General features: G+C 34.9%; 1 protein-coding gene and 2 long non-coding RNA genes across 4 annotated transcripts; 1 reads left to right on the plus strand and 2 right to left on the minus strand.

The window, feature by feature from the left end:
• Positions 1 to 6,908: 6,908 nt before the first annotated feature.
• Positions 6,909 to 10,062, plus strand: LOC141642897 (uncharacterized). Its single transcript, XR_012543523.1, has 3 exons — positions 6,909 to 7,205; positions 8,093 to 8,238; positions 9,955 to 10,062. It is a non-coding gene; the product is annotated as an uncharacterized LOC141642897 (long non-coding RNA).
• Positions 10,063 to 10,093: 31 nt separating this feature from the next.
• Positions 10,094 to 16,213, minus strand: LOC141642896 (uncharacterized). Of its 2 annotated transcripts, none has more exons than XR_012543522.1 (3): positions 15,861 to 16,212; positions 10,508 to 10,734; positions 10,094 to 10,401 (listed from the first exon to the last, which is right to left on the minus strand). XR_012543522.1 is itself a non-coding variant. In XM_074451880.1 (3 exons), exons 1-3 carry the CDS (start codon positions 15,978 to 15,980, stop codon positions 10,109 to 10,111), a joined length of 705 nt encoding a protein of 234 aa, XP_074307981.1. In that variant the 5' UTR covers positions 15,981 to 16,213; the 3' UTR covers positions 10,094 to 10,108. The 2 variants fall into 2 exon arrangements, 1 of the variants encoding a protein (XP_074307981.1); XM_074451880.1 differs by having other exon boundaries at positions 10,508 to 10,799; positions 15,861 to 16,213.
• A 4,308-nt stretch (positions 16,214 to 20,521) lies between these two features.
• Positions 20,522 to 21,056, minus strand: LOC141630063 (uncharacterized). Its single transcript, XR_012537422.1, has 3 exons — positions 20,985 to 21,056; positions 20,721 to 20,796; positions 20,522 to 20,616 (listed from the first exon to the last, which is right to left on the minus strand). It is a non-coding gene; the product is annotated as an uncharacterized LOC141630063 (long non-coding RNA).
• Between the last annotated feature and the right edge of the window lie 1,283 nt (positions 21,057 to 22,339).

Consider the following 22,339-nt stretch of genomic DNA (forward strand, 5'->3'; position numbering starts at 1 on the left):
CTCATACTCGGACTAAACTAGTTTCATAGTTAACGATAACGAACGATAAACAAAATAAAACGAAACAATAAAAAAACAAACATAAAAAAAACGAAATAAAAGGGAGAAAGAGGAGGATTTGATGCACCCTCAACCTACATGTATCGTTGACACCGTCTTGGGTCGTAATCGATCGTAGATTTTATCTCAAGAGGCCGTCGTCGACGAAGGAACAAAGCAAACAACACGTTTTTTTGCAAATCTGGACAGCAACTTTCAAACTGCGATTTATCTCTCGTTTCATGGTGAAAATTCGATTTAAAAGATGTTTTGAAAACTAGAAAGAGAGGAGAACAGAGATCTTAAAACAATCCCTGCTCGTTTTGAGTTATTGGGCACGAAAAACGAGCACAAACAGAACTGGACAGACAAGAAAAGTCAAAAACAAGAGTGTATAACACTCTTTTTTCGAGGGAATTCGTGTACTCTCAAGGGCAATTTGGCTCGTAAATCTTTGTCTAATATGTAGATGGATGTTGTGTGGTTAATTTGGAACAAGAAACTCGAATTTTAATGGAGGTTTGATGGTTGAACGAAGGGTTTCAAAGAGGACACACAAACTGATTCTCAGTTTGTAAGTCGGTTTTGTCGAGGGTTTTTGAGAGGCAATTAGGGTTTGTTTTTGGGGTTTAAAGCTTGTAAGTGACGGTAGTATGTATGGAGAACTTAGAGGAATAAATGTATGGTAAAGGGGGGGTATTTATAAGGAGTTTCAAGGGTAGAAGTAGGGCAACAAGCGATCGGGCTGTTTCGCATAGCTGCTGTCCATCAGCTATTTCGTGGGGTTTTTAGGGTTTGTATGGGGGGTTTGCTTGGTGGTTAAGCTAGGGTAATATGGTATGGATGTCGGGTAAGAGTCTTAGTTCATGGGCACGGGTTTTAGTGGTGATTTGATACGGGTTTTGGGCTGCCAAAGCAGGGAATACGGGATTGGAAAGGGATGTCTTGGGGCTTCGGTTTGGAGGGCTTAAAGGCTGATTTCGTGGTGGGCTAGGTGCTGGGTTGTTGTGGGTAATGTGGAGCACGGGTTGGTGGTGATGGGTTGCGGGTTAGGACCAAGTTTGAGTCGGTTTAGAAGGGCTTTCGATGGGCTACACAAACACGGGTAAAGGAAGGAATTGGGCTGTGTTGGGGGGGATGTTTGGAACGAGATTTGGGTGTGGATATGGGGGTTCGAACTGGGGTTGGATGGGTAGAGGCCTAGGTTGGTTAGTGTACTCGAGATTCGTGCCAACTCGTAAAGAAAACGGGCTCAAAAACCGAGCTATAATCGAGCTCCAAAACGCGTGGTTGAAACGAGTTTTAAATTTTCAAATCAATTAACACATTAAAATAAATGATTTTTCAAATCAAATACACTCATAAAAATGATTTTTCAAATCAATTATTTATTTTATTTTCAATAAAATAAACTTGAGAAAATAAATTCAAAATAAAGTAAAATGAATTCACCTTAAAAAAAAGCTTTAATTTAAATATCATTTAAATTAATAAAATACTCCGTCGACAACGCTCATTCTACATCGTAAAACGAACCCAAATAATGACAATGACAACTAATAAATACATGTGTCCTATCATCATCGGGTGTTTGTCGGGTTCTCTATAAATTCCAATATCGACGGATACGGGTATCTACAGGAGGAGCAGGGAGTAGCCCCATGGTGGTCTCACCTGGGTAATGCAGGTGACGGGTTTGGCAGCAGAATTAGGCTCGAGTAATAATATTCTCACAAGCTCAATTGGGCATGACTACTCAGGCTTAAAGACAGCCAGCCTCTGAGACCTTGAAATACCTTGCCTATCATTTAATATGTTAATGTAGTTTCGAAGCCTAAAGCGATCCGAGTTAGTAAGAGAGAAAGGAGGATTTAGTATTAACGATGGTGCTTCAACAAGAAGGAAGATTAACAGGGGTACAGCTTTTGAGTATGAGGAAGTCGCGCTCTCCATGTCTCCCATTAGCTCATCAACCTGTCAATAATGTACGAGTCTGTTAATGGCTGATCGTAGGAACCTCTAAGGACGGAGAAGTTGTATTAACAATGAGTTTACTTAAGCATCAGACTTGTCATGACTCCATTTTGCTACACATGAACTGTTTTATAAAATGAGGATAGAGGAAGACCGCGTACAACAGAATTCCCTCAACATCATCATACATATAAGCCTTTGAGAGTCGAATGCAGCTGGATAATGTTTTTGGTGCTAGTTTGGGAACTTGGCTTTTCTTGGGTTTTCTTAAGCACCAATTATAATCAAGGTTTTTAAGCTATAAAAGGTAAAGCGATGATTGGTCAACACCAAATGAAATAATCATTCAGGGAGAGCTTTTCTAGTAATCATAATGATTATTCAACTTTTTCTTTCACTTTGACTCTACATTTTATATCCAAGAGATATACAAGATGAAAACACATCGTGTCACTTAAGGAATAAGGTATACTTTTTCTTTCACTTTGACTCTCATTTCTCTTATATTTGCCTTTTGCGAAAATTAGAGAAACATGAGAATAACACCAAAATAGCACTACAAAAACATCAAAGTAACACCACAATAATACTACAATAACACCAAAATAACACTACAATAACAGCATAATAACACGGGAAAAAAAAGTAAAAAAAAATCAAAGTGACATCGGAATAACGTCACAATAACACCAGAATAACAATACCACCAGACTAACATCACAATAACACGTAGTAAAAAGAGAAAAAAAATCAAAGTAGTAAAAAAATCAAAGTGACACTGAATTAACATCACAATAACACCAGAATAACAATAACACCAGAATAACAGCACAATAACATGTGGTAAAAGAAAGGGTAAAAAAATCAAAGTAGTAAAAAAATCAAAATGACACCGGAATAACATCACAATAACACCAGAATAACAATAACACCAAAATAACAGTACAATAACATGTGGTAGGAAAAAGTAAAAAACAAAAGTAGTAAAAATAATCAAAGTGACACCTAATAACATCACAATAACACCGAATAAGAATAACAAAGACAATAACACGTGGTAAAAAAAAAAAAAAAAAAATCAAAGTCGTAAAAAAAAAAATCAAAGTGGCACCTAATAACATCACAATAATACCGAATAACAAAGACAATAACATGCGGTAAAAATAAGAGTAAAAAATCAAAGTAGTAAAAAAATCAAAGTGACACCGAAATAACATCACAATAACAAATGAATAACGAGAATAACAAAGACAATAACACGTGGTAAAAAAAACAAAAAAAATCAAAGTCGTAAAAAAATCAAGAATGTGAGAATAACATCACAATAACAGCGGAATAACAGTAGAATAACAGCACAATAACACGTGGTAAAAAAAGAAAAAAAAATCAAGGTCGTAAAAATCAAAGTGGCACCGGAATAACAACACAATAACAGCACAATAACATGCAGTAAAAAAAAAAGAGTAAAAAAATCAAAATAGTAAAAAAAATCAAAGTAGTAAAAAAATCAAAGTGACACCGGAATAACATCACAATAACGGCGAATAACGATGAAATGTAACACAATAACACGTGGTAAAAAAAAAAATCAAAGTCGTAAAAAAAAAATCAAAGTAACAGCAGAATAACATCACAATAACAGTGGAATAACAATAACATGTGGTAAAAAAAAAAAAGAGAAAAAAAATCAAAGTCATAAAAAAAATCAAAGTAAAAAAAGCACAATAACAGCATAATAACACGAGGTAAAAAAATAAGAGTAAAACAAATTCAAGGAAAAAAAAATTTGGTACAAAAAGAAAAAGAAAAAAAGGTAACATAATGAAAAAATTAGAGAAAAACATAAGAGAAAAAAAAATTAAAGTTGTAAAAAAAAGCATAATAACACGAGGTACAAAAGGAGATAAATTTTTTTTTTTTTTTTAAAAAAAAAAAGAGTAACACTAGAAAAAAAGAGAAAATAAGTAAATGACAGTGATTTTATATGACATGTAAAATTAGATCTTGACCATTCATCTCTAATATAATCTAGTGGCTGAGATTTTCCAAACTCACAACTCACTTTGATTTTGGTTAACTTGGTGAGTTGTGAGTTGGGGAATATCAATATGGCTAGATTATATTAGAGATGAGTGGCCAAGATCAAATCTTACCTGTCATATAAAACCATTGTCATTTACTTATTTTCTCTTTTTTCTAATGTTACTTTTTTTTTTACTTTAATTTTTTTCTCTTTTTTTTACCTTGTGTTATTATGCTTTTTTTTTACCACTTTGATTTTTGTTTTCTCTTATGTTTTTTTTTTAATTTACTCATTATGTTACCTTTTTTCTTTTTCTTTTTGTACCGTATTTTTTTATACTTGAAATTTTTTTTTACTCTTATTTTTTTTACCTCGTGTTATTATGCTATTATTGTGCTTTTTTTTACCTAGATTTTTTTTACGACTTTGATTTTTTTCTCTCTCTTTTTTTACCACGTGTTATTGTGCTGTTATTGTTATTCCGCTGTTATTGTGATGTTATTCTGCTGTTACTTTGATTTTTTTTACGACTTTGATTTTTTTTCTTTTTTTTTTACCACGTGTTATTGTGTTGTTATTCTACTGTTATTCTGCTGTTATTGTGATGTTATTCCGGTGTCACTTTTATTTTTTCACTACTTTGATTTTTTTACTCTTTTTTTACCGCATGTTATTGTGTTGTTATTCTGGTGTCACTTTGATTTTTTTTACGACTTTGATTTTTTTTTTCTTTTTTTTTTTTACCACGTGTTATTGTGCTGTTATTCTACTGTTATTCTGCTATTATTGTGATGTTATTCCGGTGTCACTTTGATTTTTTTTTTATGACTTTGATTTTTTTTTACCACGTGTTATTGTGATGTTATTCTACTGTTATTCTGCTGTTATTGTGATGTTATTCCGGTGTCACTTTGATTTTTTTACTTTTTTTTTACCGCATGTTATTGTGTTGTTATTCTGGTGTTATTGTGGTGTTATTCCGGTGTTACTTTGATTTTTTTTACAGCTTTGATTTTTTTTTTTCTATTTTTTTCCCCGTGTTATTGTGCTATTATAGTAGTGTTAATATTCTGCGGCTTAATGTCTCGATGAACTATTCCGGTTGAGTGAAGTCCATCTAATGCAAATAAAAGGTGCCTCATTATTGTCTGTACAATTATATTTTCTCTTTCTAACCCTTTCCGCAAGTTCTGTTGCTCTCCTAGAATCTTTGTTTCAACCTACAGCATGAATTAGCACAAGTCAATGTCGAATCTTCAGTTAATTTTTTATTGAACTTGGGAAAAATCATCATCAGATTTCAATGAAAACGACAAATTCACAGTAACAACATTAGCTGAAAAAGTTTCAATTGTTGACATAATATCAAACTTTATTATTACTAATGAATTGAACTTCCACTGAAAATAAAAAATCTGGAACATATGAAGACTACAAAAGACATCAAACAACTGAAACAGTTCAAACTTATTAGTCTCTTTTATTAGTGTTCATTACTTCATAATACTTCAATAGCAGAGGTCATCAAGCAAAACATAGTACTACTAGCAGGTGCACTACTCGACATTGAGGATCGGAGCCATAAAACAGTTTTGTATATGATCGAAGAACGATGCAAGCACAATAATGTTGACGAGTTTTGGTTTCAGCGATACAAAGAGTTGTTAGCAAACCCAAACACGCTGCGAAAGCTAAAGAATCACAGAGACAATGGAGGAGTCACTCCATTGCAGATAACAATAGAGTGGAAGGATCTGGAATTGGCGAAAACATTGGTTTGTATTGAGGGTGTGGAATTCAGTATCAGAAACAGAAATGGGAAAAGGGATATAGATTTAATCGAGGAGGGATGTGATAAAGATGATAGCCTATGTTATGAGTTGTATAAGGTGGTGTTTGATAATCCAAACTATTTACATGAGTTGAAGAACCGACAAGTTGGAATCCATAAAAATACTACTATAATAGCTTCCGCACCCGAAGAAAGCTTGCTGATTGTGCTGTACTTGTTGAGCAAAGCTGGTGAGTCACCCTTTTTTTTTGTCTCCTCTTTACATAAAATGACATCCCTGTTGAACGGATGGAAATCAAGTAACTTGGAGATTTGAGCGGTCGAGTAAAAATTCATTTAGCAGAAAAGTGCATAGAGCACGCTCCTTATATTAAACATTTGGGAATATGGGACTGCCCAAACCTTTTGTCAGGAATGGTAAAGCACATTACTAGCCTGCAGATACTGACCATAGGGAGATGTAAAAACTTGGAATTGGAAAACAATAATGAAGAAGCAGCGACCGCGACGACGTCATGGGAATCCCTTCACTTGCTCTCTCACTTGAGTTTCTATTCTCTCCCAAAGTTGATAAATCTGCCAAAGGAGCTTCAGTTTGACCTCCCTTCAATTGTTAAGGATAGATGACTGTGAAAACTTGGAAGCGCTGCCGGAATGGATCAACAACCTCACATCCTTGATAACACTAAACATTATCAGATGCGACAAACTGAAATCCTTGCCGAAAGTGAGATGATATCAATGTTGCAGTGTTTTTTTGCCAGAATTTCTTGGTTTTAATTGTATTTTTTAAGTGATTTTGGGTTTAGAGGGAGGTTAAAGGGATGATTATAAAGTGTGTTTGGGTTGATAGTCAGATGGTCGTTCTCATTGTGTTAGGTGTTATTATATGCTTCATTTCAGCTATCTATTTTCTTATATTTAGTGGTTGAGATTTTCCAAACTCACAACTCACCGTAAGATCAGTCAAAATTAAAGGCAATAAGATCAGTCAATATTTAGTGAGTTTGGTTTCTTATGGTGAGTTTGTGTTCACAAATCTCGGCAATAAGATCAGTCAAAATTAAAGGCTTGGATACGATCTCGCGCGCCTATGTATTTGTTTGTTTTCCCTTTTCGGTTCGGTTTTTCCCTTAATAATGCGATCTCTGTGAAATTCAACCAAGTTTCTCTCTCCTCTCTTTCCATGGCCTCCGTCTACCTCCAGTCTCTTCTCCTCTTATTTCTCTTCTTCTCTCTTAACTTGTTTTAGATCTTCCTTAGCTCACGTTTAGTCTTCTCATTCAAGGCGAAACATGGCGATTACGATACAACGGAGGAGTCAAGATGGCTTCACGAAGAAGAGTGGCGGCTTCAAAAAGAATCTCGCTGGAATTGGTATAAACCTCATTTCCTTATTCCGTCTTCAAAAGTTAGTATAAATATCATTTGATGGTTGTTCGATTGATTTAGTCACTTTAATGTGCTGATTGATAGAGAATAATCTACTGTGAATTTACTAGTAGTCATGTTGGATTGGATGCCGAGAGCTTGGTATTTGAGATTCAATTAGTATTGCGATTTATATGGTTGCCGGAATTGGCCTGTTGTATTGATTCGGTGGGATTGAGTTGATGATAATTTCCCGCCTTGGCATGTGTTTTATCCCTTATCTGTCTTCTCTTCCTCTTGATTTTGCTTAATATTTCCCAATACCTTGAAACTATTTCTGCTCAATTGTAGTGGATAGGGATTACCAGTAGAGTAGATAGAGCATTCTAACAGACAATCAAACACTGATAATTATGGCTGTAACATAAATATGTTTATTGCTTAAAAAGAGCTGCAAGAGGTAATAACAAATTTGCGAAGATTTGGAAGTGGAAGTAGACAAAACATTAATTACTCCTTTTTTTCATTGTGGACACTCCTTTGATTTGTGGTATGATGTATCAGTGTTTGGTTGGCTTGGCTGTTAGAATGTTAAATTGAGCAACATATCGTTTCCTAATACCTTGACATTACTTCTGTTATTAAGGGTTTTGGTGCTTTCTTTGTTGTCTTCACCTCTTTTCTCGTATGTGTCTCCTTTTATTTCTTTGTTGTTATGTGCTTGATTAGTTAGTCGCAGCCGAATATCGGTCGTTAAGTGAGACGGTCTGATGATATTACTTAGTTGTCAGGGTGAGGGGTGGGGGAAACACCACAAGGTAATGTTAATGTCTTTGTGAAGCTGTACAATCATTTGAGTCTTCTTAGGACTGATGGCCCTGGTACCTTGATAGGTATGGCTGGAGAAACGATATATTGGCTCTCGGCACACTTCTGAATGGTTTAATACTGCCGGGAAATCAGTTGCGACTGTTCGTCTACTCCAAAATCTGTCTTTGATGATTTCTTCTACAAGGTTAATACTTGTAATGTTTTTCCGGTGAGTCAATATGTGTAAATTGAAGCCTATTAGCTCAATTGGTAGAGCATCGTGTAATAACACGAATGGTGTGGGTTCAAATCCCACATAGACTATCTTGCTTACAAGTCGTTACATTATACTCATTTCTTTCGTACTACAAGTCGTTTAATAAAAATTATAAATCGCTTTACTATTTCCCCATATTAACACCGGAGTAACAACAGAGTAACATAAGAATAATACCAGAATAACACATTAGATTAACAATAGAATAACACGTGTTAATAATAAAAGTAACTCTAGAATAACACAAGGTAATAGTAGAATAATAATAGAATAACATATGTACATTTACTCTTGTGTTACTTTTTTGTTACTCTAGTGTTACTCTTGTGTTATTATAATATTACTGTTGTGTTACCCTTGTGTTATTGTACATTTACTGTTGTGTTACTTTTTGTTACTCTAGTGTTACTCTTGTGTTATTGTAGTATTACTGTTGTGTTACTCTTGTTACTCTAGTGTTACTCTTGTGTTATTGTAGTACTACTGTTGTGTTACCCTTTGTTATTCTTATGTTATTGTACATTTACTCTTGTGTTACTTTATGTTTACTTTTGTTATTCTAGTGTTACTCTTGTGTTATTGTAGTATTACTGTTGTGTTACCCTTTGTTACTCTTGTGTTATTGTACATTTACTCTTGTGTTACTTTTTTGTTACTCTAGTGTTACTCTTGTGTTATTGTAGTATTACTGCTGTGTTACCCTTTGTTACTCTTGTGGTATTGTAGTGTTACTCTTGTGTTATTGTAGTGTTACCTTTATTACTCTAGCGCTACTCTTGTGCTATTGTAGTGCTACTCTTGTGTTACTATAGTGTTATTGTAGTATTACTGTATTCTTCTGTTATTGTACATTTACTCGTGTTACTTTTTGTCAATACTGTTGTGTTACTTTTGTTATTCTAGTGTTACTCTTGTGTTATTGTAGTATTACTGTTGTGTTACTCTTGTGTTATTGTACATTTACTCTTGTGTTACTTTTTGTTACTTTAGTGTTACTCTTGTGTTATTGTAGTATTACCGTTGTGTTACCCTTTGTTACTCTTGTGGTATTGTAGTGTTACTCTTGTGTTATTGTAGTGTTATTGTAGTATTACTCTAGCGCTACTTTTGTGCTATTGTAGTGCTACTCTTGTGTTACTATACTGTTATTGTAGTATTATTCTTGTGTTATTGTAGTGTTATTCTTGTGTTACTAGTGCTTTTTTTTTATTAATTTCATAATTACGACTTTTGGTTAGTTTCATAAATTATGACTTATGTTTGAATATAGCTCCACACTATTATGAATATGATGATTGGAACTTCAACCTTTGAAGATGTTATACTAGCGTGAAACAATGCAAAGACGATACTATATTTTCTAGGCTATGTGGGATTCGAACCCACACCTCCGCACACAAATATATACGTAGCTCTACCATTGAGCTAATAGCCTTTTCTATACTAAGCCTCGTATCTTTACCTCGTCTTTGTATAGCTGATTAATTTGGGGTTTCAAAAACTCGAGTCTGAATTGAAGGTATCTCAATTGATATCTAACCACCAATAAGAGACACACTAATGAACATATTAAGTTCACTTTGTATATTATGTTCTGTTTGAATATTGAGCCTTCAATTTCTTACTTCACTTTTTATATTATTCCGTTGTGTTTGATGTGCTACACAGGATGACAATTTTGGCAAAGAAGTGACCATCAAGGCAATTCTTACACCAAGGAGATCGACTTGACTACGGAGCAAAGGGGTGACATCTCCATGATGCAAAACATTCAGCAAGCCTTAGTAGCATCATAATTCATTGGCTCTTACAGAAATTTTACTTAAATTGATCTCAAATGTTGAAAACTAGTTAACAGTCTGTAAACTAGAATGTGACGAGAAAAGTAAGCAGCTCTTAGTAAGTAAAGGAAGTGGTTAGCTGTGAAAGGAGTCCCCCTCAACCCCAACCTTACACCCAATGATGAAGAAAAAGTCATACCGAGTGAGGGGGGTTCCCCATAACTGTAGGTAAACACGATATCTCCAAGGGCTCGGAATGTCGTCCATAAGTTATCGGCCGCGGTTATATCCACGCCTATCTCGACCCCTGTTAAGGTAGTCTTGCCTCCTTTTCCTGCACAACTCGTTGGTTGATATCTCGGATAAATTTCACAGAAAATCAGGAAAAAACTGAAAAGTAACAATGACAAGTCATTATTAGGAAATTAAAAATCTATTACCTGCAATGATTTGGGCAAGCGAGAGTAGTATACCAATTGAGACATACCCAAAAGACATAATTGCAGCAATGGTTGATAAAAACGTCAGCTTATGAAAGTTTGGAATTTGAGATGAGAAAATCTCAAAAATTTCAAGTCCAATCATGTAAGGATTGTTGCTAAACATGCATGAAGCAGCAAGTCCTTTGCTGTGGAAGCATCTATCACCATCATTTGGTTCAAAGCATCTATCACCAGCAAAAGAAAGGAAGTCAGACTCCTGCTGTGCGACGAAGACATCTTGATTCACACTCTAAACAGTCGAAAGGAAGACAGGGATTAGAAAGTCTCAGTCCTTGGCTCAGTAAAGCAAGAGAAAGAGAGGCGAAAGGCTGTATTAATTAATATTGTAATACTAATTTCACTGTATGATTTGATTTTCTAATCAAGCATCAGTTGAATTATTAGTGGGTTATTATTCTCAAATGATGGTGACTATAGTATGCTTCCTTTTTACATTAAATTTCTAAGGCCTACGAATCTTATCTTTTTGCTTGTCTTTTCTACTACAACCAACTAAAGAGTGAAATTGTATCCCATTTTTTTTTTAAAAAAAAAAAAAAAAAAAAACATGATGTAACATGGGTAGTGTTATACGGAGTAACAAAGAGACAATTAATCTCCTTTTACTGCTCCACTAGTCGATATACGCATCTTTGACATGAACATTTATCTCTTAGGGCCTGGGATGGGGGTAATAGGCCTGAACAAGTCCAACGAAATTATTATGGGCCGTTTGTGGAGGTTTGGTATGAGAGTAATAAGTACAGCCGAGTAACTATTACCTCCCAAGAAACTCCCAAGAGAAGTAATCCATTACCCTCCCCACACCATCAGTAACAATTACGCCGCAATAAAAATCACCCCCAATATCTTTTCATTTCCTGTGTATCTCGTCATCTCCAACCATCAGGTATTCATTTTCCTCCATTTTTATTGCACCATTCTAATTGCTTGAACACCATTTTTGTGACGATTGTTATCAATTTGTGGGTGAAATATGATAATTATCGTTTCAAAATTGATGATTATTTCATTAGGGTTTATGCTAATTTATTCAAATATGATTTGGGTTATGATAGTTTATGAAATTACGATCTATTTAGTTTATGAAATTATGATCTATTTGTGGGTTTGATAATAATTTTCTGTCAATTTGGATTATTTTTTTTGTGGATATGAATTTTGGTATAGAGGAGCAGCGAGAACGAGGGCCCTTGAGGTCAATCATTGTTCTAATTTTCTGTCAATTTAAGTTCATTGTCCTAACCATCCTAAAATTACGATTTTTTTTTGTTTTTTTGTTTGTTTTTGAGATCATTCTCATGTAAGTTTAGTAATCTGATTGATTTGATTATCTTGGTCTATTTTTGCTTGGAAGTTTAGTAATCTTATAATATCGTATAGTTAATTTGGAACTCCTTACTCTAATATATCAGTTTCCAATCTGGGCTCGCCAGACTCCGTACTCTAATTTTTAAAAGCTGCCTAATAGCTCCCAAACTCTATTTTCCCCAACAAGAAATTTTATTTTGGCCAAGAAGCCAGAAGCTGGACATAATTCCAAAACTGTTGATATATAACATGTTTCATTTACTTGTCTCTATTGATTAGTATACATGTTTTTCCTTGTTTACTTGTCTCTTAGTTGACTTAACATAAATTCTCATAGCAACATAGAGTTTCATTTACTTATCTCTATTGATTAGTTTATATGTTTTTTTTATGACCTTGTATGTAGTTATGGCGCGTAGGTTATTGTCACGGAAGCAAAAAATCGTAGTTGGTCTTAATCGGTTTATTAGAATGAGATCTATGATCTTGATATCCTTTTGTTATTGCATGATAGAAATATTAGAAATTATGAAAATACCTCGCAAGAAAACCTCTCACAAAGCTAAACGAACCATGAATCAAGAATTAAAAATATACAAGAGTTTCTACATTCTGATCTAAGTTGCTTAGATCAACTTAGAATGGACAGGTTTACATTCGATGTGTTGTGTGGGTTAATTCGAACTTATGGTCTTCTTAAAGAGTCAAAAAAACATGTTTTTAGAAGAAAAGGTGGCTATATTTTTAAATATATTAGCACATGACCAGAAACAACGAATGCTTGTGCATCGTTTGAAAAGGTCAAAAGAAACTCTGAGTAGAAACTTCCGTCAAGTTTTAAGAGCTATTTTAAGCTTGTATAAGTATTTGATAAAGACTCCACAACCTATTGAAGAGGATTGCGGTGATTCAAGGTGGAAATGGTTTAAGGTAAAGTTTAGTCATCTTAAGGCTCCTTGTCCATAGGTTGCTGTATTTTTTGATTCACTTTCTTTTGAATTTGCAATGGTATGTAGAATTGCCTTGGAGCTTTAGATGGCACACACATAAGGTTAACGGTTCCTATCACTGACAAACCTAAATACCGTACAAGAAAAGGAGAAATAGCTACAAATGTTTTAGCGGCTTGTACTAAGGATATGCAATTTACCTATGTTTTACCCGGCAATGGTAGAGTCCTTCAAGATGCTGTTAGTAGGCGACATCCTCTTATAGTTTCTCATGGTGAGGAATGTCTCCCACTGTTTTTCAGTTAAAAGGATAGTTAAAAGGATGCTGGAAGTAAATAAAATTATTTAAACTTGTGAACTTTTCAACTTGATAGGTAGTTATTACCTAGTTGATGATGGTTTTACAAATGGTGAAGGCTTTCTTGCTCCTTATCGAGGGACAAGATATCATCTCAATGAATGGAAAGATGGACGGCAACCGGTTAACCACATGGAATTCTATAATATGAAACACTCATCAGCACGAAATGTCATTGAAAGGAGTTTTGGGCTGCTGAAAATGCGTTGGGCAATACTTAGAAACTAAAATTTTTATAACCCAGAGACTCATACAGACATTATAAGTGCTTGTTGTCTTATTCATAATTTGATCCGTCGAGAAATGAGTTTCGATCCAATGGAAGCTTTGTTAGATACAGAATATGGTAGACAGTTTATGGATGATAATGAAGATCGTATAGCTGCAATTGATACGTCTGAGTCTTGGACAGAATGGAGAGACAATTTAGCTAAAGAGATGTATGATAGTTGGCGATTTTGTAGGCCTTTTAAGTTTATAGATTATGTTTGATTGCTTTCTTAGTTAGCTATTATATTGTAAACTTTCAACTGTTTTTCAATGAAGTACAATTTTTAACGTGTGTGTTTGCTCTTTAAAAACATTATACATAGTCTTTATGATGACCGAAACTGAAGCTAGTACTGAAAAGATCGGTGGACTGTGGAGGAAGATACTGTGTTGGTGAATTTGTTGTCATCCTTGCATTTGGATGGAAGATGGAAGGCTGAGGCCTGAGGGTGGGTTCAAGTCTGGGTATTTGGTTCATTTGGAGAAGTTAATTTCAGAAAAATTGCCAGATTCTGGACTTAAAGCAACTAACATCGAATCAAGGCTTGGTTATCTCAGAAAACGGTTTAATGCATTGCTTGATATTAAATCAAAGGCGTGATTTGGATGGGATGATGATTTAAAGATGGTAACCGGTGAGCGCAAATTGTATGAAGGATGGTGTAAGGTGCTCCTCTGCATTATTACTTTTTTTTTTTATTGGAGTTCATTCACTTGTATGCTGTGTTAAATTTGACCCTTGGTAAAATAGGGTGAGGTTCCTAAGTTCAGTGATATTACTAAGACTGCTTTTCTTAGATTTTAAGGGTACTTGGTTGTTCCTACTTTGTAGGATGTATAAAGAATGTATTTGTGAGTCTTAGATAGTGTTCTACCTGCTGACTTAGGATTCATCTTAGTCATTTTTTGATCTCCCAAGCTAGATTGGCTGTTAAATTTTTTTTGTGCTGCATTAAAATGTGTTATATACATGCAGACATGCAGTGTAAGGTTGACGTATTATATAATTTTGTTTATTAGTCACAAAGATGCCAAAGGGATGTTTCGGAAACCATTTCCGTGTTTGATGCAATGGAGGAAATCTACTCTAAAGATAGGGCAACGGGTGCTAAGGGTAATACGCCTCTTGATAGAGATGACCAAGATGCAATTAATGAGACAAGTGAAAATGCACAACAAGAGGTTCAAAGTGGTGAACTCACTGAAGGTTCCGAAACTAGTAAGAGATGTGGAGATGAAAGTGTGAAGCGACCAAGTAAGAAAAGGTTGCGTAAAAACAAGGAGATTTTGAATGTTCAGAAAAGTTTCGAAAATCTAATGGGAACCATGCTTGAAAACAGTAATGCTTAGATTGCTCAACTCACTGCTATGTTAGAAGCACCGAAAAACTACAAGGTTGGTTTGCGTGAAGAGTTAGGGAAGGTTCAAGGCATTCTAAGGGTGAACATTCTTACTTTGTGCTCAATTATGACGGAGAGCGACGTTGCTTTTTTTCTTGACTTGACGGACGAAGGTGAGAAATATGACTTTTTGGCCATGATTTTAAGTAGGCCTTAGATTGTGACGATGATTATGAAGATATACATGGACTTTCACATTCCATTTATTAGTATTCTGATTTCTGAGATACAATTTAATTTTTGTTTTTATTTTTTGGTTTCTAAAATTAGGCCACTTTTTTTTTGGCAATGTAATAAAGTAAGAAGTTTGATAATGTTGAATTAATGGTATAATTAAAAGTATTGTTTGGTCCCTTTGTAATGTAATGTAGCTGAAAAATTTAACCCCATACCAAACTTGGGGAAATATTAAGCCATGATTATTTCCCAAAAATGACAAACCTTGTGTCAGGGGAAAAATCTCTCCCTGTATCAATTTGGTGGTATATCTCCTCCTCATTCATTAGAGCTATACCAGGCAGGCCCTTAGATATAAGATGTTTGCCTTTGGCTCGGTAATATAAGAATAACAGTAATATAAGAATAACACAGAAGTTTCACAAGAGTAACAATAACATAGGACTAAACAGTAACCACTAACCAGCTCAATTACAATTCAACAACAATATCACTACGACTAAACCGTATAGCTAATGTCAATCACAACAAATTGAAAACAACTGATATATCATTATATTTCAGTAAAATTGAAATTGAGAGAGAAATTGCAAAATTAAGAGTGAGAAGGAAGAGGCGTAGAATCCGAATTACAGCCACGAAGATCTTTGAGAGAGAAATTATTGCTAACTTTCAACATTAACTTAAATTTTAGTATTAGTAGTATCTTGCGGAATCCTTAATCTTCTACCCATCACATTAATCGATCTATTCAATTAACAAAATCAAACAAAATAATCAATTAGTTAAAATCAAGCACCAAGATTAGGGTTTGCAAATAAAACCTGGAATTGAACAAGCGACAAGAGGTTTGTACTTGAACAGTTCATCGGCCCAATGGAGATGAGGAAGAAAGAGTTTTCCAGGTTTGCTATATGACAGCCATGGATAGATGAAGTTGTCATGTTTGATCAATTATTTTGTCAGACAAATTTAGGAATTTTTTCTTTGGGTTGTTGATACAGGATGAACGGAGAATTTTCATGGTCAGGGAAAAACGAACGCGTGTTTTTGAGTTTTGGTGCTAGGTTTTGTTTCAATTTTAAGTTAATCTCAGCCATCTATTTCCTTTAATCTAATGGTTAGAATTTATGAGTTTTGTTTTCTTATGGTGAATTTGTGCTCACATTTTATTCTAGTGTTATTTTTATGTTTTTATGTTTCTCTTGTTTTCTCATTAAATTACCTTCTAATTTATTTTATTTTTTTGTGTTAGCATATATTATTCCAGATTTTTTTGGGTTAATTCTTGTTATTCGAGTGTTATTTTTCTTTTTTCTTTTTTTTCTTTTTTTGTTACACTACAATAACACGTGGTATTGTGGTGTTATTGTACTGTTATTCTGGTGTTATTGTGGTGTTACTCTGTTATTATTGTATTGTTATTGTTATTGTGGTGTTATTCTTTTGTTATTCTTACACTTCTCTAATTTAATTTAATTAGGAGACATTGGTTGTACCATTATTTGTGCGCAATAACTTACTCCTTCCGTCTCGATCAATTGTCACTTTTACTCAAACTTCTCATCGCATAGAAACGCAAATGGGGCTAATTGATTTAGATAGAGGGCGTATGTGAGATGCTCTTATATAGGAGATCAATCCATTAACCTTATGATTCAATCAACCAAACACAAGTTTACTACAAGCTACTGCAATTTCCAACCGCAGAAATCTAACTCAATCGCATAGTTTTTAATATGTAAAGGAAAAATAATACTCCCTTCAATCTCATTTATTGTTCCTTTTTTCTTTTGCATAAGAAATAAGGGAATCAATTTGGACCACATAATACACATAATCCCACATCAAATTAATTTTGAACCATACAAAGTTGTCCAAAAAAGAAAAGAGGGAACAATAAGGAAAATGGATGAAAAGGGAAAGAGGAACCATAAATGAAATTGGATGGAGTAGAAATTTTTATGAAGACCTTTATCCTATCGTAATGGGGGGCGTGACTGAGAAATTGTTTATGTTTCCTACTTGTTCAAGGGTTAGACCTTAAAGTATCTGACAAACACTTTGCCTTTGCCTTGTATGATATGTAATTGTATCATTGTCGGAACAAGTACCAAATGTAATGGACATTAATCCAAAATCCCCCACAAGAGCAGCGTCACTGAACTTGTTGGAAATATAGGGGCTTTTATTGCCTTTGGAGTGTTTCCAATTGTCCCACATTGGTGAGGAAAAGGAAGTTTTATGGGTTTATATATACCCACCTTCCTTACCATATCACTAGTGGGTCATGGGAGGCTTTTGTGGAAGCTTTGCGAGGTGCTTAATTCAGCTCGCACGCATCGCAGCGTGCGAGCCGAGCCCGGCCGGCGATCCGGATCCGGATTCGGGAACGGAACGGAACGAACAGCCGTGCCTATCTTTTTGGGCGGAGCCGAGTTTTGAATTAGGTGGGCTTTTTGTTGTTGTTAGTTGTGTTGAATAAGTCGATCAACTTTGATTTAGTGGGGAGAGTCTTTCTCCCACTAACTCGGATTTGAGGCACAGTTTCAGGAGTCGGTTTTGGCTCCTGTAACTGCTCCTGGTTTGCTATAAATTCGAGCCTTAAGCAGCTTCTAAAACACACAAAAAAACTCAACTCTCTTCTCTCTCTCGTCTTCTCTGCTCTCTCTTAAAATTCTGGGTACTGATATTTTCTTCGTTCCAAGTCTCACAGTTCCGAGTGGGCGGAACTGCGTGGGGACTGTAGTGTTAACCTTGGGGAACTACCGGCACTAGCTGATCGCCACCACGGTCGTACCGGAGAAATAGTTTTCAAGGCAGTGGTTTATACCGCGGCACTGCATTCGGGTTTATTTCTCATCGCTTGTATTTTTCGTCTACGACTGGTATTTCTATTCTCCTTCTGTTTCTGCAGCTTTCGAATAACAGAACTAAGAGCAGCCTGCCCATTCTTCGAGCCATCCACCATGGAGCAGCCTGCCCATTTCTCAGCTCTTTTTTTTTTTGTGAATCCTAGACTTTGTTTTGTGAATCCTAGAGCTTGTTTTGTAAAGCTAGAAGAAAATATTGTGAAAAATTTGATCATTTTTTATTTTGTGAATCCTAGACCTTATTTTGTGAATCTTAGAGTTTATATTGTGAATGTTAGTAGACAATGTTGTGAAACTTGGTCATAAATGGTCGAAATCACCTATTTTCCTCCTTTTCTTATTTTGTGAATCTTATGCCCTATTTTGTGAAACTAGAAGACAATATTTTGAAACTTGGTTATAAATGATGAAAATCACCTATTTTTTTCCTTGTCTTATTTTGTGAATCTTATACCTTATTTTGTGAATTCTAGAGCTTGTTTTGTGAAACTAAAAGGCAATATTGTGAAATTGGGTCATAAAATGGTCGAAATCACCTATTTTGCTCTTTTTCTTATTTTGTGAATCCTGAACCTTATTTTGTGAATCTTAGCGCTTATATTGTGAATGTTAGAAGACAATGTTGTGAAACTTGTCATAAATGGTCGAAATCACCTATTTTCCTCCTTTTCTTATTTTGTGAATCTTATGCCCTATTTTGTGAATCCTAAAGCTTGTTTTGTGAAACTAGAAGACAATATTTTTAAACTTGGTTATAAATAATCAAAATCACCTATTTTTCTCCTTGTCTTATTTTGTGAATCTTATACCTTATTTTGTGAATCCTAGAGCTTGTTTTGTGAAACTAAAAGGCAATATTGTGAAATTGGGTCATAAAATGGTCGAAATCACCTATTTTGCTCTTTTTCTTATTTTGTGAATCTAGACTTTATGTTGTGAATCTTATACCTTATTTTGTGAATCTAGACCCCTATTTTGCTCTTTTACTTATTTTTGTAATTTCGTTGTTTTTTGTGTTTTGTTTTAATGGTTTCGAGTTTGACGATCCATGTTTTTTTAGAGCATTGCGGATCCGGAGGAGTTGACTCGGGTCCATGCTGAGTTAGATGAGTCGAGGGCGACGATCCATGGACAGGAGCTTGGAATCATCAATCGTGACCAGAAGTTGCTGCGTTGAGAGGAGGAGCTGCGATGTCGAGAGGCTGAGATCGTCTCTCTTAGGGCCCAACTAGCTACAACGGAGGCTTCTCGTGTCACGACAGAGCCAGAGATCGTGATGGAGGAGGAGACGCTAGAGAGCTCTCCAGAGAGGTGGCCAGAGTGCGAGATCGTGTTGCTTTAGTCACGACTTCTGGTGAGACTGAGACTGGCCCGCCAGGGGGTGCTGAGTAGTTTTTTGTTGTTTGCTTGTATTTTGGAATTTGACTTGTTTATGGCGAGGCGGCCGACCTCACCAATTTACTTCATAGTTTTGTGAATCCTAGACCCGATTTTGTGAATCCTAGACCCGATTTTGTGAATCTAACACACAAACAAGTGACAGTGGACATATATTAACATTGATAAATATATTATAATCGTATATTTATATTGGTTTATCTATGTGGGACTCGAACCCACACCTTGCGCAATAGCACAATGCTCTACCTTTTGAGCTAATAGATAATAAGTACAAGCGAAAGCATCAACAAAATCAAGTTTCTACTACATAAGATTCAAGTCAGCCCCCGTTTTAAGGATTCAAGCCTCACCCCCTTTAATTTTTGTTGTTGTCAAGTTCGGGTACTATTGAATCAAAAGTACCTAAATCGACTGTGCTTGATTATGATCAATGACGATTAGAAAATCCATGGCCAAAACCAACTCCACAACCAATGCATGCTTCAATATTTTTTGCACCTATCTTTTTCAGCTGGGGAAAGAAAATCCCATATCAGAGTAGAAGAAAGATACCCGAATTAAGTGAAATATGCTCAGGGATTAAATACAGGAAAACAAAGAGCAGACATAATCTACGTACAGATTGATTCACATGTCTTCCGACACCCGAGACGGAAACGGAATTAATAAAGTAGTGTGTACTGCTGATATGCAAGACAAATGAACTAATTATTGTGGTAAAGATGAAATGATAGGATAACGGTTCTTTTACCTCCATACCAAAGTAATTAAACTGCCCCTCAGTATATATAGATAAAATCACACAGAAACCCAATTAAGAAATATAATGGGACATATAAGTATATAACCACTCTTACTTTGACTTAAGCTGCGCTGTGGTGCACCCTGCACAAAGTAGAATAAAAGCTGCCCACTAGACTTCACTCAACCTGGAAATAAAGTAATAGAATAACTCATTTTGTGAATCAAATACACTCTTGATGCCATGTTCGTATTGTAAGATAAAAGCCTATGTGCAAGATATTATATGTTCGGGAGTGAATTACCATATTAGGCACTATGATTTGTCATGTTATCAGTTCCAGATCACATTGATGTGAACTAAATTACGTGCGCAGCAAAAAAAATTATTACTCCATATTTTTTTCTTGACTTGATTAGTAGAAAGAACTTAATAGCATGACTCAACACAAACCACGGCTCACCGTTTCTTAAGAATGATACGGTATAGAACACCCGTGCTGATGATATTTAAGTTTTTCAATATCTGATAGCCTGGAGCATCCACATATGCGAAGATATAATACTGCTCAAGGAAAAGGGTAAAATGAGAAGTAAACGACAACAGTCCAAGTTGACTACTTGTTTGTAAATATACATGTACATTAATCCCCAAAGCCATAAACAAACCTGAAGTAGATTCTTGACAAGATAAAGAATTGCTGGAATGGGGTAAACAATGACTTCATCAATCGTGGTGCTTAACCTAAGGGAAGCAAAGCAAATAAATCGAAACTTATATGGACATTTCACATTAAAAGATCAGCCGAAATGATAAGCATTAGAGTTCATAAACAATCAACAATTACTGACTAAGGCGAGAACAAATCATTCATTCCGTTATCTGCTAATAGGATGGAAACACGCAGAAAGCATAAGGCAAAGTTCACTAACCTATTATCTTCAGTAACACCATCTTTCCTCCAAATCCTTACCAAGGCAGCGAGTGATAATGCTCACTTTAAAGTTTCAACCTAGTTCCAGAAGAAGAAGGATTTGAAGTCAATGCACGAAATTCAAAGGAAACAGGTCCAATTTATACGAGGGAAAATGACTAATTTTACAGTTTTCCAAAATCAGCTATTGTACCATAAACTACATTATTTGAGATAAAAACAAATACAGTATCACATATAAAGGTGACTTCAACAAATCACCAATGGCAGGTTGACGACTGCAAGCAACGTTCAACAATATTTCGGATTTCATATCCCGTTTTTTGAAATTCTGACCCAATGAAGAGTGCATCACAACATATAAAAGACAGAAAAGGAAACCATATAATTCAATTCAAATATAAACATTGCTCACCATAAAATTGGCGGTGGTGACACTATATTCATATTTCCCACTCTCTTAGACCAGGACAATAAGTATTGCTTGTGAACTTGTAAGCGAGTCAGCAAAGGTAACCAACGACCTATTTTAGTGATGGCGAAGGTATAAAGCACCATATCAGTCGATAAACCAACTCCGAATCTAACTCCATTATCAAAAACAAAAAAAAACAAGCATACTTGCGTTTCCATTGAGGTTTTGCACCCGTTATCCCTCCCAATGCAATTACATTACTCACAAGTACCACCCGATATTCGTCGAAATCCATAAGAATCGTCGTTGCAAGTTGCAACACTAAAATTAAGGTTTTAAGAATCCAAGTACACTAAACTGAAATTATATCAACAAAAAAAACGAACATTAGGAATAATTCGGTACCTTTTAAGCGCGAACTTTCTATGTCACCTTCAGATTCTTCGTCTTTATCCTACAAAATTAATCAAACACATTCGTCAAATTCTCTGATCGAGCTTAATTTCTCAATTACATACAAAATTTCACACAATCGATCAATTAACTAGAATCAGGAGAATCAATCAAAGAATTATGAGATCGTCGAAAATCATCATCGCGCCGTGAATCACGAGCTCATTTTCATCATAATCATCATCAAATATCTAAATACTTAAATTTCACACAATCGATCAATTAACTAATGAATTAATAAAATAATTTCACCAGAATAATACATAAACAAAATAATAGCTGTGTAAGATGAACAAATTCAATAGTAAAACCTAGAAAACCGGAAATTACTAACAATAATAAAATCTGAACAATAAAAGAGCAAGTATATTATCAAATAACTGACAAAAATCACATGATATGGCGATTACAAGTTTAACATTCAAATAAATGAAAATTAAAAACAAAAAATAATAACAGCGAGAAATGAGAATAATACTTACTCC

The sequence above is a fragment of the Silene latifolia genome, chromosome 2, assembly GCF_048544455.1.
Source record: "Silene latifolia isolate original U9 population chromosome 2, ASM4854445v1, whole genome shotgun sequence".
NCBI classification, from domain to species: Eukaryota; Viridiplantae; Streptophyta; class Magnoliopsida; order Caryophyllales; family Caryophyllaceae; genus Silene; species Silene latifolia.

What these genes read in the sequence shown, in the direction of transcription:
- LOC141642896 (XM_074451880.1), bottom strand. Translation starts at nt 15,980, where the DNA reads ATGACAACTTCATCTATCCATGGCTGTCATATAGCAAACCTGGAAAAC. An exon ending in TGTCGCTTGTTCAATTCCAG is followed by an intron (nt 10,800 to 15,860) that starts GTTTTATTTGCA and finishes TCGACTGTTTAG; the next exon opens with AGTGTGAATCAAGATGTCTT. An exon ending in GCTTGCCCAAATCATTGCAG is followed by an intron (nt 10,402 to 10,507) that starts GTAATAGATTTT and finishes CGAGTTGTGCAG; the next exon opens with GAAAAGGAGGCAAGACTACC.